The following is a 15239-nucleotide window of genomic DNA, read 5'->3' as shown; positions in this document are numbered from 1 at the left end:
CCAAAGGTAGTGACTGATGCCTGTCAGTGTCAAGGAGGTGCTGGTAAAGGCACTGTTCCCATCCTTTGGAAGCAATACGTTACTACAGAAGCCACAGTGAAGAGCTCTTGCAGTGTGCTACTGCTAGCTTAGGCCACGGGTTCAGTGACCTCTGTCAGAATGAGGCTCAGCGAACTTTCTGCATAGAGACTTCGGAAGTCACATAATATTTTCGTGCGTCGTTGCTCTCATCTAAAATGGGGATAATAACCGCTCCTACCCCTAGAGTTTTTTGAGGATTCGATGTAAAGTGCAAGGGCAAGCCAGTTAGTTGCTTTGCTCCTGAAATTCGAGAAAGTCACTGCAAGTCCTCTTACCCCTACGTCCCTTGACAGATATGGAGTCAGATGTGCCACACTCCCAGATGAAAACCAAGGGTGCACCTTCATGACATCTCCTCAGCTCACAGAGGATCAAGTGGGGAGTACTGTGGTTCTTAACTTGACTCCAGAAGGTCACCAAAAAATGGGAGGTGCAAACACAAATCTGAGCCATGCTTCCCTAAAAGCAGTGAAGTCTGAATGGGCTGAAAGGATGGAAAGAGAAGGATGGGAAATGCTCTGAAGGATTCCTTTCACTCCATAGCAGCACTTCTCCTATTCTGCACCGCTGGTTGGAATGCTTTCTGATTTAATACTCTGAAGACTTCTACTGAGTCCTTTATCAAAGTACAACCCATGGTTTGTTAATAATACCACTAATCTTTATATAGCATCTTTCTTTTAAAGGGCTTAATGTTTCCCACACACTATCACAATTCCTTTATTAATAGTCTGTGGGGAGCTGTAGTAGTCATCCTTATTTCTTACATCTGCTGGGAAAATGGTGAGCTAATAACAGAACAGCTGGCATTTATTGGGCCCTTACTGAGTGTCAGGCAGTGTTATAAGCACTTTACATAGAATCCTCACAAAAACTCTATGGGGTAGGAGCTGTTATTATCCCCGTTGTAGATGAGAACACTGACGCACATAAATATTATGTGACTTCCCAAGTCTCTATGCAGGAAATTCACTGAGCCTCATTCTGACAGAGGTCACTGAACCCATGGCTGATGCTAGCAGTAGAAGCCAAGTCCCCTCATAGATCTCTGCATCAGCGGCTGCCGTGAGCTTGGCACCTGAACCTTAAGTTTTTCATAGCTAAACAGTTCCTTTCAAACTTTCTGGGCCATGAATATAAGTAAGGAATTAAGTGTAACACCAAGAACCTAGCACCCCGCCACCATACGCACACACCCTTAAAAGAAACATCTTAGCAAACTCTACCCCTTTCTGTCAAGCTCTCCATGGTTTCTATTTGATTTCATTTAAAGAGACACACTAATTTGTGATTCACTAATACTTTGGAACTGATGCTTTCATCTAAACTCTCATCTAAAATTGTATTATTTCTGATTGCCACATTTCATTACAAAATGACCAGTCAAGGAAATCAATGACTTAACTTTGCCACTGGCCATATATTGTTATCTTGACATTGTTGTGCTTTCTGCAGTGTTGCTACATTTGCACACAGGTACATGACTGCTTTTTCTCTTCAGATACTCTGTCACAGTATCAGAAGGATTACAACAGTTGTCACAGAGCTGTATCACTTATCTAAATCTTGTGCTGAGCTACATGCAATTTGTGAAACTTTCTGGTGTTTACAAAGCAAAGATCAAACAAGAAGTATTTTGGCTGAAATAGGAAAACCTCATCTAAAAGCCATGCACACAGTACTGAGCTGGGACAATCAGGTTAATGGTTTGGGCTGGACTCTTTGCTGCTATAATAGCTCAAGTTCAAATCAGTTTTTAAGTCCTGACTTACACACATTAAGTGGTGAAAACAGTAACGGCTCAGAAGGGCCAAAGGGGTGGTCTGAATAAGAACACCCACTCACAGTGTGTTCACCCCATAGCTGCCCTTGCAGCCCAGGTCTGTTGGCCTCCAGACACCATTTCTTGCATTCATCAACAAATTCAGACTTCAAATAGTGACAAAAATCACTGAGCTCATCCATACTGGTTGAACAGTTTCAGAAGTAGTGTTTTTCCTTGCAGGAGCCCTTTTATTATTCAATGCAATCATACTTAGATTCCGCTTCAAGGAAGTTGCATCCCCCTCTGTGGCAGTTTGGAAACTTTTGTTCCCCTCCTACCTCATAGGAACAATTGCTGCCTTCCCTTTCCAAAGTCCACCTTACAAACGGGGGCTTGAACCCTTAACCTTCTGCTTTCTGATGACCCTGGTCTAGAATGAACTCCCTCTTTCTCTTTCTCCCTCCTTTCCTCTCTCCTTCCTTTTTTCTTTCTTTTACAAACCACTCTCTTTCAATGTCTGCAAGGTGATCTAAGGCTCCTTAAGGCAGCACCGGGGTAGTCTGAGGGCACAGAGGATAAGGTGAGGCGTCCCCTCCCTGCCCTTCTCTTTCAACTATTTCTCAGCACAGTGCCATCCTTCCCATCACTCACACTTGAGAACCAAAGTAAACACATCCTTGTCTCCACCCTTTCTGGCCAAACCTCTGCTTAAGTCAGTGGAGTCTCTTTCACTACAGGTCCTTCCTTGTCTAGGGTCTGTGGTCCTCTAGTCGTGGCCTTTGGTTCTGTTCTGCCTGAGGGCATCTTTATTCTATCACCATTTCCTTTAGAACCTTCAGGAAGGTCTCTGTTACTCCCTGGGGAACAGGCTCTCTATACTAGCATTAGCCTTGACCAGATGACCTCAGATCTCTTAGATTTCAGAGCTGGTCCCAGATCCATCTCAAACACCTTGAAATGCTGCCAGCTTTCCTTCTGTATTGAAGAGGTCTTGCCTATAGCCTCAGTTCCCACTTCCTCCATTTTCCTGACCTACTAAAAACAAACTTAATCTTCTAAGGGGCAATGTCACACAGGCTCTTCTAGCCTCCTTTCCGTGAACCTGCAGAATTTCTTCTGCATTCTTCTCCCCTACATTGGAGCCATACACATTTGCCATGTCATTTCCACTAGACAACTAGCAGACTCATTGCACCTTGTCTCAACTTACCTGGTTGTTCCCTCACACTACCCTTCACAGGACTCTGAAATAAACTCAACTTAGCAAAGTAATGCCAACAGGGGATCTGTTTATTGCATTGTTTGAGTGACTGATTTACTTTGAAGGGAAAATTTTAGTACTTACATTCCTCCCTAATATATAACATTACTGATGTCCTAAGGAATGGGAACATGGATTTCCAGTGTAGATATGGAAAATATATCCAAGTACCACAACCACGAATAATCAAATCCTCTGCAGATACCTTGCTTCAGTGGCATATACAGAATTCTAGTTCCTGACAGAAAGATCTAGTCCCCTCACTTCTATATAATAATAATATTAATGTTTCCCATGACTTTCTCATGAAATAGTTTAATTAAAATCCTGTCACTTTAACACTCCCATATGTGGGCTGAGGATGTAGCACACTGGTAGACAGTCTGTATCAGCTGTGTTCTATCCTCAGCTAGCACTTCCCCAAACAAAACAAAAACCTTCCTGTACTGAAGTCACTATGGGGCTAGAGAGATAAAGGGTGATGTCTGCCCTGATAAGCTCGAAGAATAATGAACAGGAAGAGCTGGTAAAGGAAATTACAACATAATTATCACACAAGGAAGCTGTGGTATGTACTCAAGGGAGGGACTTAACAATGAAACAGAAGATCAGTTCTTGACGTGAACCACACATGGTATGGGACAGTAACTTAGACTGAGCAAGATACTAAAGGATGACTGTAGAGAGCAAGTATTACAGAGACAAGTGGATTGTAATGGAAGGTGACAAAAGCCCAATATAGGAAATAGCATAGGCTAGAGGGCTAGAGGCAGTCTTGAAGGTTAGCGTATAGGGTATGAATCATGAAGAATCCCTGAGTTGTTTTGTGGGGGCAGTGGCATGATTGTACTTTTTTGAGATAGGGTCTTACCATGTATCCCTGGTTGACCTGGAACTTGCTGGTCTAAAGTCATGCACCATCATGCCCAGAGGCAGGGTTGTATTTAAATTGAAAACAAACAAAAAGAACCAGGGACAACAGCACTGAACAAGAAAAACCTGGAAGGATAGGGCTTTGGAAGAGGGGAACCAATTTGGAAGTATGGTTTAAATGAGGAAGCACAAATAAACACTGGGGACAAATAGCTGAGTAACAGTAGGCCCTACAGGAGCTGTAGCTGATGTGCTTTATGAGGAAAGTCAGGAGAAAAGTCTAACTAAAGTGACTTCAGGTTACAGATCATGAGCAGCTAAGGATCTTCAATGCTGGACGACAGAGAGGACAAAAGCCAGAAGTATACAGAGATTGGGGTACCAATGAACTTGTAAAGCACATAGACTACTGGAAGGGAGTTCTTCAAGATTAGTGAGGTTCAACTCACTCAAGGGCAATGTCAGAGCTAGACTCAAAAGCCAGGTACACAATAGTGACAACTCTATTTATGGGAATATATGAAGTCACAACAGCAAAGCTGGGAACATAAGGGGAACTGAAAGCTGAGGGTGGATTACTGACAAGGCATCCAGAGAAGGAAAAGGCAAGGGCAGTAAAGACTGGGGAGGAAAGGCCATATGGTGCAGGAACACAACTGATACAGAAGGATCTCAATTACACTGAATGTGGGAAGAGATGAGATCAAATGCACATGGAAATCAGGTGATAGATTTGGCCACTAAGAGGTCAAGAGCTCTTTGTATTACTTAGTTTTCTAACACTGTGATAAAATATCCAGACAAAAGCAACTCAATGGATAATGGGTTTTTTGGTTCATTGCATCATTGCAGGGAGTTACAGCAGCAGGAGCTAGAGACAGCTGGTCATATCACACTCATAGTTAGAAAGCAGAGAACAATGAATGCATGCATAAGCTCAAATAACTTTCTCCTTGTTGTTTCCTCTAGAACCCAAGCTCAGGGAATGGTGCAGCCTACTTTTAGATAACAATTCCAATTCATCTGATCAAAATAATCCTTTACACATGCAAACTTCCAGGCAAAGGAAGCACACAGTAGTCCTACCCAACTATGAACCCAAACAACCACTAGCAAGGCATAATAACCCTAAGGGTGCAATAATGGCATGCATACCTTGTTGATAATCAAAAACTCTGATTGGTCTTGAGACCTGCTCAACAAAAAAGAACCCATGCCTGGTACTAGAGATATAGCCAGATACCTAGAGCCAGAGAAGTCATGGATCATGGAGGAGAGCCTACATCTTTCACTTTCAAAATCAATGTAATTTATATCTACATTCTAAATAGTATCCTTATACTCGCCTATAAGTGTAGTTTTCACCCCTTATCAAAGGAACCTCTCTTTGCAACAGTTATATTACAGAAAAACCACAACTGGTAAAAATGCAGGCAATAAGAGATTGTGTGGTACCCAGATCCAACTAATACATCTACAACACAATGCCTGCACCTATAGCTCAGGGCTTATTCAGGAAGAAGGAGCAGAAAGATTTATATAAGAGCCAGAGGAACTGGAAGCTTGCTGTAAAATTGTGTCTCCAGAGAATCTATAAAGTCCCATCAACATGGTTGCCCAAAGGAGACCTACACAAGAATTATGCCACACTAACACGAAAATAGGAAAGCTCACAGGGACTCAACAGTAGAGGAAGAGCCACGGGTAAGGCAAGGAGAAAGCGGGTGCATAGGAAGACTTGGAGAAGAAAAGGTAAGGGGAGAAATGATAGAATTGCATTTTGATTTCAAAATTACAAAATTATTATTTTAAAAAATCCCTCAGAGGCACTAATCTAAATAGTTCCTCAGAGATGCTTCCAGAGGTTTGTTTCCCATCAAGTTGACAATCAATGCTAACCACTACCACCTTCACAAAGTAACTGGCAATAAAGCTTGATTCTGGCATGGGTTAGAGGTATAAATGAATGAGTGAATGAGTAAATGAGTGAGCAAGTTAGTGAAGTTAGTGAAATATTCTTTCCAGAGATGAGTAGTTTAAGAGGAAGCTGGCCTGATACTTGACAATTTTTCTAAAGGAACAAGCTTTAAAAGACCCAGAGAATGCCAGAGAAAAGAGAAAGCTGACAGCTCAAGATAGAAGGAACATGGAATAAAATCTTAGCTTTTCAAAGATACCCGTGAGACACTCCTTCAATTTCTAATAATACAGATGTAGATATGCATAAACCAAGATACAAAACATGTTTCCTGACTAAATAAAGATAAATTTCAGTCCCACCTTCATGATAGTTGAAAAGATCTATTCCTATAAACTTTCATCCTAATAAAGTTGAAAATACAAAGAAACATTTTTAGCCCTCTGTCAGATGTAGGGTTGGTAAATATCTAAATTCCCAATTTGTTGGTTGCCATTTTGTCCTATAGACAGTATCCTTTGCTTTATAGTAACTTTGTAATTTTATGAAGTCCCATTTGTCAGTTCTTGATCTTAGAGCATAAGCTATTGTGTTCTGTTCAGGAACTTTTCCCCTGTGCCCATGTCTTCAAGGGTCTTCCCCAGTTTCTTATTAGTTTCAGTGTGTCTGGTTTTATGTGAAGGTCTTTGATCCACTTGGTCTTGAGCTTAGTACAAGGAGATAAGAATGGATTGATTTGCATTCTCCTGCATGCTGACCTCCAGTTGAGCCAGCACCATCTGTAGAAGAGGCTATCTTTTTGTTTACATTCCAAATGATTTTCCCTTTCCGAGATCCCCCCTCCCCATATGTCCCATAAACCTTCTTCTCTCTACCCATTCTCCAATCACCTCCCTCCTTTTTCTCTGTCCTTATATTCCTCTCCAACGCTAGATCAATCCTTTCCGGGATCAGGACCCTCTCCATACTTCTTCATGGGAGTCATTTGTTATGCGATTTGTGCCTTTGGTATTCAGAGCTTCTGGGCTAATTAATATCTACTTATCAGAGATTGCATTCCATGTGTATTCTTTTCTGATTGGGTTACCTCACTTGGGATGATATTTTCCAGATCAAACCATTTGCCTAAAAATTTTGTGAATTCATTGTTTCTAATTGCTGAGTAGTATTCCATTGTGTAAATATACCACATTTTCTGTGTCCATTCCTCCATTGAGGGACATCTGGGTTCTTTCCTGCTTCTGGCTATTATAAATAAGGCTGCTATGAACATAGTGGAGCATGTGTCTTTATTGCATGCTGGGGAATCCTTTGGGTATATGCCCAGGAGAGGTATAGCAGGGTCCTCTGGAAGTGTCATGTCCAGTTTTCTGAGGAACCATCAGACTTGAAGTTCTTATCATACAGATCTTTCACTTGTTTGGTCAGAGCCACCCCCAGATATTTTATATTGTTTGTGACTATTTTGAAGGGAATAGTTTCCCCAATTTCTTTCTCAGCCAGTTTATTCTTTGAGTGTAGGAAAGCTACTGATTTGCTTGAGTTAATTTTATATCTGGCCACTTTGCTGAAGTTGTTTATCAGCTGTAGTAGTTCTCTAGTGGAGTTTTTTTTTTTTTTTTTTTTTTTTTTTTTTTGGTTCACATAAGTATACTATCATATCATCTGCAAATAGTGATAACTTGACTTCTTCCTTTCCTATTTGTATCCCTTTGACCTCCTAATTGCTCTACCTAGAATTTCATGTACTATATTGAATAGATATGGAGAGAGAGGGCAGCCTTGTCTGGTCCCTGATTTTTGTGGGAATACTTCAAGTTTCTCTCCATTTAATTTGATGCTGGCTACTGGTTTGCTAAGGACTCAAGAAGTTAGACTCCAGAGAACCAAATAACCCTATTAAAAAATGGGGTACAGCGCTAAACAATGAATTTTCACCTGAGGAATATCTAATGGCTGAGAAGAACCTAAAGAAATGTTCAACATCTTTAGTCATCAGGGAAATGCAAATCAAAACAACCCTGAGATTTCACCTCACACCAGTCAGAATGGATAAGATCAAAAAGTCAGGAGAAAACAGGTGCTGGCAAGGATGTGGAGAAAGAGGAACACTCCTCCATTGCTGGTGGGATTGCAAGCTGGAAATCAGTCTGGCGGTTCCTCAGAAAATTGGACAGAGCACTACCGGAGGACCCTGCTATACCACTCCTGGGCATATACCCAGAAGATGTTCCCACATGTAATAAGGATACATGCTCCACTATGTTCATAGTAGCCCTATTTATAATAGCCAGAAGCTGGAAAGAAGCCAGATGTCCCTCAATGGAGAAATGGATACAGAAAATGTGGTATATTTACACAATGGAGTACTATTCAGCCATTAAAAACAATGAATTAATGAAATTCTTAGACAAATGGATGGAACTGGAGAATATCATCCTGAATGAGGTAACCCGATCACAAACTCATGGTATGCACTCACTGATAAGTGGATATTAGCCTAGAAGCTTGGAATACCCAAGACACAATTCATATATCAAATGATTCCCAAGAAGGAGGAAGAACAAAGTATGAATACTTTAGTCCTTCTTAGAAGGAGGAACAAAATACCCACAGGAGGAGATACAGAGACAAAGTGTGGAGCAGAATCTGAGGGAAAGACCATCCAGAGACTACCCCACCTAGGAATCCATCCCATATACAGTTATAAAACCCAGATACTATTGTGGATGCCAACAAGTACTTGCTAACTGAAGGTGGACATAGCTGCCACCTAGAAGGCTCTGCTAGTTCATGGCAGGTATAGAGGGGGGTACACTCTCAGTCAGCCATTGAACTGAACACAGGGTCCCCAATGGATGAGATAGAGAAAGGACCCAAGGAGCTGAAGTGGTTTGCAGCACCATAGGAGGAACAACAATATGAACCAAACAGTACCCCCAGAGCTCCCAGGGACAAAACCATCAACCAACAAATACACATGGAGGGACCCATGACCCCAGACAGAGGATGATCTTGTTGGATACCAAATGGGGGAGAGGCCCTTGGTCCTGGAAAGACTTGATACCGTAGTATAGAGGAATACCAGGACAGGGAATCGGGGGAGGGTTGATTGGAGAAGGGAAGATAGGAATCCAGGAAAGGGGACAACATTTGAAGTGTAAATAAATAATATACCTAATTAAAAATAATAAATAATAAATTAATTAATTAATAAAATTAAATGAAAATAAAAAAGAAACATTTTTAAAATCTTATTGATCAGAAATATGGAAACTTTTGGTAGAATTGTTTCCCAAATACATTCCATTTGGTGTCAGTATAAGGACACGAAATACTCATTAACTCCTCCCAATGGCCTTTCCCTTCTACCATGTAGGCGTTTCCTGTGACCCAAACAACTGCTGGTGAGATTCAGAGAAAGTAAAGTCTTGTCTTGCTAGGAGAAAAAAATGAACAAACATAGGAAAAATAAAAACAAAACAAAAACCTTACGCCCCCCCCCCCCCCGACAAAAAAAACCTCTCACTTCCTTATTAAAACAAGAACAAGAACCACAACCACCTACCATAAAAAAAAGACCAAAATACCACAAAGAGAGAAAATACAGCTTAGTTTTATGGTATGATCCTTCTCACAGTCTGTTTAGTCTGCAGCCATTTGGAGATGTAGCTCATTTGGGAGAGTACAAACAACACTAGCTTGCTTTAAGCTATGGGTTTGATCCTCAATGCTCCACATAAACCAAACACTAACACCAACACTAGGGAGGTGGAAGCAGGAGGCTTAGAAATTCAAAGCCATTCTCAGATACACAGTTTTAGGCCAGCCTGAGATATTTCAAAACCATTCATACATTTTTTTTAACAATGATTTCTTTTTTGTCCTCCTATTAATGGGAGTTTACCTCTATGTTTGTTGAGAGCTAGGGGTAAGAGGATGTCCACAAGGCCCTGGGTTCCAGCCAAGCATCACATAAACCAGCCATGGTGGTACATGCTGGTAATCCCAGTGAGGATGAGGCAGGATATCAGAAGTTCAAGGTAATCCTTGGCTTCATAGAATTTGTGGCCAGCCTGAGATACATGATAATCTGTCTCATGTGAAGGAGGAAGGGGCAGAGACAGACAGATACAAAAAGACAGACACTGAAGCAGAAGGGGGAGGGGAAAGGAGGGAAGGAGAGAAGAAGGAAGGGAGGGTAGAAGGGTAGGAGAGGGGAGGGAGAGAGGTGGGGAGTATTTGTTTAAATGGTGTTTAGGATCAGTGGACCTGTTCCCATTTTGAACCAGTGACACAAAAGCCTGTCTCACATTGCTTGTTAGCACCAAAGTGAGGAGCCATGAATTCTGGCAAGACTTAACAGTACTGTATAAAGCCACCTTACTCTCTTTCTATCACAGAAAGGACACACTCCTGGCTGGAGAGCACAGGAGATCCCAGGCTCAAGGACACTAGCAAGGAGGCACTTCTGGAAGTGAGCAATCATATTTAAAATGTGTCACACTAGTACTGTGACAATTCACAGGCAGTTTTCCCAGAGGAGACATTTCAGAACATGCCGAGGTTTAGAGGAGTCCTAGACTTTACCAGATTGTGTGCCAGAGGAAAGGCATGTTTTATGAGGATCTCAAACATATCTCTTCTGCTGTGGCCTTCCTGCTTCAATGCAAACCTCAGGTTTCTCAAATCCTAGAGGCAAATGAAAAAGTGGAGTTGAGTCTTCAAGGAAAATCATAAAAATCAGCAAAAAAAATCTTTTCAATTAAGTGAGAAGATTAATTTACATACAAGGGTAATTTATCTTAAGCTATATTTTTATGTGATATCTTGACATACATAGTTTAAGGAGACCTGGACATAGTCCCATTATACTCAAGAAAGTAAAGACAAAGTACATTACCAGAATGAGTCTGTTTCCAAACTAAAGTGCTGAAGATAAGACAGTGGAAACACATTCCAGAGGAAAGAAAATACCCAAGCTTGTCTTGCTTTTCATCTGTTCACTGCCCACCTCTATGCACACTGCTTTGCAAGAAATTTTTAGTTATTAAACAGTACTTAAGTAATATAACGTTTCAAAAGACTTATCTGCTATCAAATATAATCTTGACATTGTTAAATGTGTCATTAAAATACAAACACTATCTTCCTAAATGATTGGCATTTTATGTTCTCATACAAGTAATAAACTTTTAGTACCAACTCCACTTTCTGAAAGTTTTATATAAACCACATTAATGTATTCCATATTAGATATCATTATACCCTCAGGAATTCTAAATTAATGATCAAAACCAGATTTTAATGACAGCTCTCTATACACATTTCTTTAATAGGCAAGAAAGACTTTTAAACTGAATCTAAATGATATAGGGTCCTCTAATATCTGTTTGTATTAAACACAGCACTCTACCTTATTTTTAAGAATGTTTTATAAGTTGTCTGGGGCTATCTAAGGAGTGAGCTAGACTCAGCTGTCTTACATACTACAACATTCATAGTTTGCATAGGTGTTTTATTGTTTAACAATAATATTGTTCAAAAGCTTTATTTTACTTTATTTATGTGTATATGCACATATGCACAGATATCTGCAAAGGCTGGAAGAGGGTATAAGATCCCCTGGATTTAGAGGTGGTTGCGTAGGTAGCCCAGTATGTGTGTTAAGAACTGAAATCATCCTCTACAAGAGCAGCAGGTACTATTAACAGCTGAGCCATCCATTTCTCAAATTTAATTTAAGCTTCATGATTGTTCAGTCCAAAGGGTCAATGAAGGCTTTGCTATATTCAAGACATTCAAAAAGGCAAGTAAAGTTTGAAGAAGCCTCCAAGGCTACTAACTAATGATCTGAGAGCAGTCACTGAATACAAATGGCATCTAATGAGCCTTGCCAGCTCCGGGACCTTGTGCTCCCTCCTTTGATTTTTGATTTTTTTTTATAACACTGGGAATGGACTGTAAAGCTTCATGAATGTCAGGTGAATGCTCTACCACCCAGCTACACTTCAGGCTCATACTAAAAGCATGGTACTGAAAAAAATTCCAAACCCAATTATATCACATCCCTCCCAAATCTTATAATATCAGTTGTTAGTTCATGGTAATCAGATGAAAGGAAAAGTCATCTCAATAGGACAAGATACATCCAACAGATTTATAGGCAGCCTCAGGCCTAACACTGGATAGCTGCCAACTGTCAGGCCACAAGCATCTGTGAAGAACTTTCCTTCTAACAGCCATAGTGTACTGGTAATGAATGCTACATCATTCTCGGACCACTTTGCTTCAAATTAGACTGTTTCTAAACCAATATTTATTGTGATCCACCAGTGGCTCAGAGGAATACTTTTCACATGTCAAAACATGAATGACTCAAGTCACTTTCTGCGGTCTGATTCAGATGCAAGTACAGTAAAAAAAAAATCTTGCAACAGGAAAGCTGAAATGAACAAGGCACAGGATTCACAGCAGATCACCTAGTCTGGAACGTGAATAGGAACATACACTAACTCTTCGTCATGCATGGCCTCCTCCAAGCTTGACTCATCAAGGAAGGGAAGTTGAGAAAGAGCCTGTGGTGTAACAGTCTCCCTGTCAGACTCAACAGGCTAACCAGCTGGATCTTAGGGTGATACTCAATGGCTTAATTATTACTAAAGAAAGCAAAGTACGTAGAAAAGGGGGAGAGGAGCAAGATGATTCTCTGGCAGTACTGTTTGCCCTGTCATTTTACAAAAGACTTTAAACTGTTATTAGTGGTAGTACCTGCTGGGTACTGATTCCCATATCTATTGCACCCCTGGTGGCTGCACAAGGTCCTCTGGACCCAAGAACCAGTCTATGACTGTTGCTACTGCTGAGTGAAACCCATATGCGCACAGTTAAAACAGCAAAAAGTGTACGGGCTGTTCCTTAGTTGGGGAGAGAAATGTTATGCTGCCCTGATTACTGACAATGGTGCAAGGTCATCTATGAGACAGGATGGCAAGTGCTTATCCCACTGCTGCACACTTCTCTTATATCTGCTACTTAGAAAATGGGCTGTGTCTTTTGTGATATCAGTGTTTCTGGGAAGTAATTTTATTAGTAGGTTATGTATGCTATGGCTGTATCAAATGACATTTGCCTGTAGTCTCAGCATGCCAGAGGTTACAAAAAGACACTTTCAAAGCCAATCTTGACTACAGAGGGTTTCAAAACCAGCATGAGTGACCTTGCCTCAAAACAATATTGCTTTACAACATTGTTCTAAGGTTTCTTTATTTTGGGTACAAGTCAATTGAAAAATTTTGATGTATATAATCTGAGAATTATTTTTTTCCTGGAAAGTTGTTCCTAATCTGTTACAGAGCATACTTTGTTTTATTAATTTTGGAGGCTTAATACTCCTATTGATGAGGCAGCAAGTGCCTTATTGGTATGATAGCCACTTCAGTATCACCAACATGTTATCACACTGTCTTGAGTGTTTAATATAACTTCCTCATGAATCCTTTGACACAAAATGCAAAGACCCTTCTTCAAAGTAAATCTATGTACATCTAGGCTTCACATGATAGCCAGTAGCTGGGGTGGCAGACAGAGTATGAAAACCAGCTCAGATTCCAACAGAAATAAAAGCAGCTGAGATGCAGAGTAGTAGAGAAACTCAGGGCAAAAGTATCCATTCTGTTTCTTGTTGTTCATATTCATGTTGATCTTTTAACTGGAGAAGAAAACTGTGCACTGAATTTCCAGTGCAAATGTAAGTATAGAAGTTTGTCTTTTAGAAATTATAGTACCAGAGACTAGGACATAACTTGGGTTTTAAAACAGGTTCTTTTATTGGTCCTTGGCAATACCAAGGAAAGTCACATCACTTTGAGAAAGCTTCATTTTCCTATCTACATGAAATAATGGGCTTGGGGTAGTCACCTAGAACACTTTTCTTAGTTTTAGCCTTTAGAGCACATCTTACAGTCAGCTTGGGGACTTCTGTCAAAAGCTTTTTGGATATCTTGATGTACATGGTTGAGATCTATTACTGGAACAGACAACCTTCAAACTCCTTCTAGCTCTTTCTAGAATTGAGCATAACGTTACAGACAGTGGTCTACTGATACCCAGTATGTGGAAATCAGGTTACCTTGCTAGATAATTTTGTGCTGTTCACAAAATGGTAATTTACCTCCTCCTATTTAGAATTCAGCTTTGGCACTCACTGGATCATAGCAGCAAAGCTCCCTAATTCTTCTCAAGTGCTCCACTGATAACATTCTGTCTGGGAAGTCTGTGCTGAGTACAGAATGTGAAGTTCCTAGTATATGCTTGGTTGAACACAGATGCTCAATAAATGTTTCCTATTACAACTGGCTAAATGTTGTCACAACTAATTTTCCCACTTACCATCCCAAATAAAATATTAAGCCACTGCCACTGAAAAACATTGTTATAGATAAGGAGGCATCCTGTTCACAAAAGGTTAAAATCTCTTCTAATCCTCCTTCCTTTCACAGTCTGAGGGTGTCTAGATGGTAACTTAGAGTATCATAAAGAGCCATAAAAACACTCTTACACTTTAATTCACTCATTTTCCTCAGAACTTATAACTCTCATTCAAAAGGAGGGAAATGATGAACATGACGATAGTTTAAGAACTGTCACCTTCCTTCTGCTCCAGCAAACTAAGAGGCTGACCAGTCCTCTGAGGAAGCCTTGCTCTTGATTACAGGGGGAAATTCCAAGTCTACAACTTTAGACAGACAAGAGATTTTCAAGATTTTAACTCTCAGAGATTTTTCTGCCTCTGCATCCCAATGCTGGGAGAATGCAAATTGATCCATTCTTATCTCCCTGTACTAAGCTCAAGTCCAACTGGATCAAGAACCTCCACATAAAACCAGACACACTGAAACTAATAGAAACTGAGGAAGACCCTTGAGGACATATGGGCACAGGGGGAAAGTTCCTGAACACAACACCAATAGCTTATGCTCTAAGATCAAGAATTGACAAATGGGATCTCATAAAATTACAAAGTTTCTGTAAGGCAAAGGACATTGTCAAAAGGACAAAATGGCAACCAACAAATTGGGAAAAGATCTTTACCAACACTACATCCGACAGAGGGCTTATATCCAAGATACACAAAGAACTCAAGAAGATAGACTCCAGAGAGTCAAATAACCCCATTAAAATGAGGTACAGAGCTAAACAAAGAATTTTCACCTGAGGAATATCGAATGGCTGAGAAGCACCTAAGGAAATGTTCAACAACCTTAGTCATTAGGGAAATGCAAATCAAAACAACCCTGAGATTTCACCTCACACCAGTCAGAATGGCTAAGATCAAAAAG

At 40.4% G+C, this 15239-nt stretch overlaps 1 protein-coding gene across 3 annotated transcripts in view; it reads right to left on the bottom strand.

Annotated features, from left to right (window-relative positions):
• Mtm1 (myotubularin 1) overlaps positions 1-15239 on the bottom strand; it is a 108124-nt gene that overhangs the window by 51455 nt on the left and 41430 nt on the right. For all 3 annotated transcript variants that reach the window (XM_052170658.1, XM_052170657.1, XM_052170659.1), the window contains one exon: positions 10489-10590. In XM_052170658.1, the coding sequence (XP_052026618.1) occupies positions 10489-10590 (102 nt within the window). The remainder of the gene's footprint in view (positions 1-10488; positions 10591-15239) is intronic.

This window comes from Apodemus sylvaticus, chromosome X (genome assembly GCF_947179515.1).
Source record: "Apodemus sylvaticus chromosome X, mApoSyl1.1, whole genome shotgun sequence".
Classification (NCBI taxonomy): domain Eukaryota; kingdom Metazoa; phylum Chordata; class Mammalia; order Rodentia; family Muridae; genus Apodemus; species Apodemus sylvaticus.
This window is presented reverse-complemented; position numbering and strand designations above follow the sequence as displayed.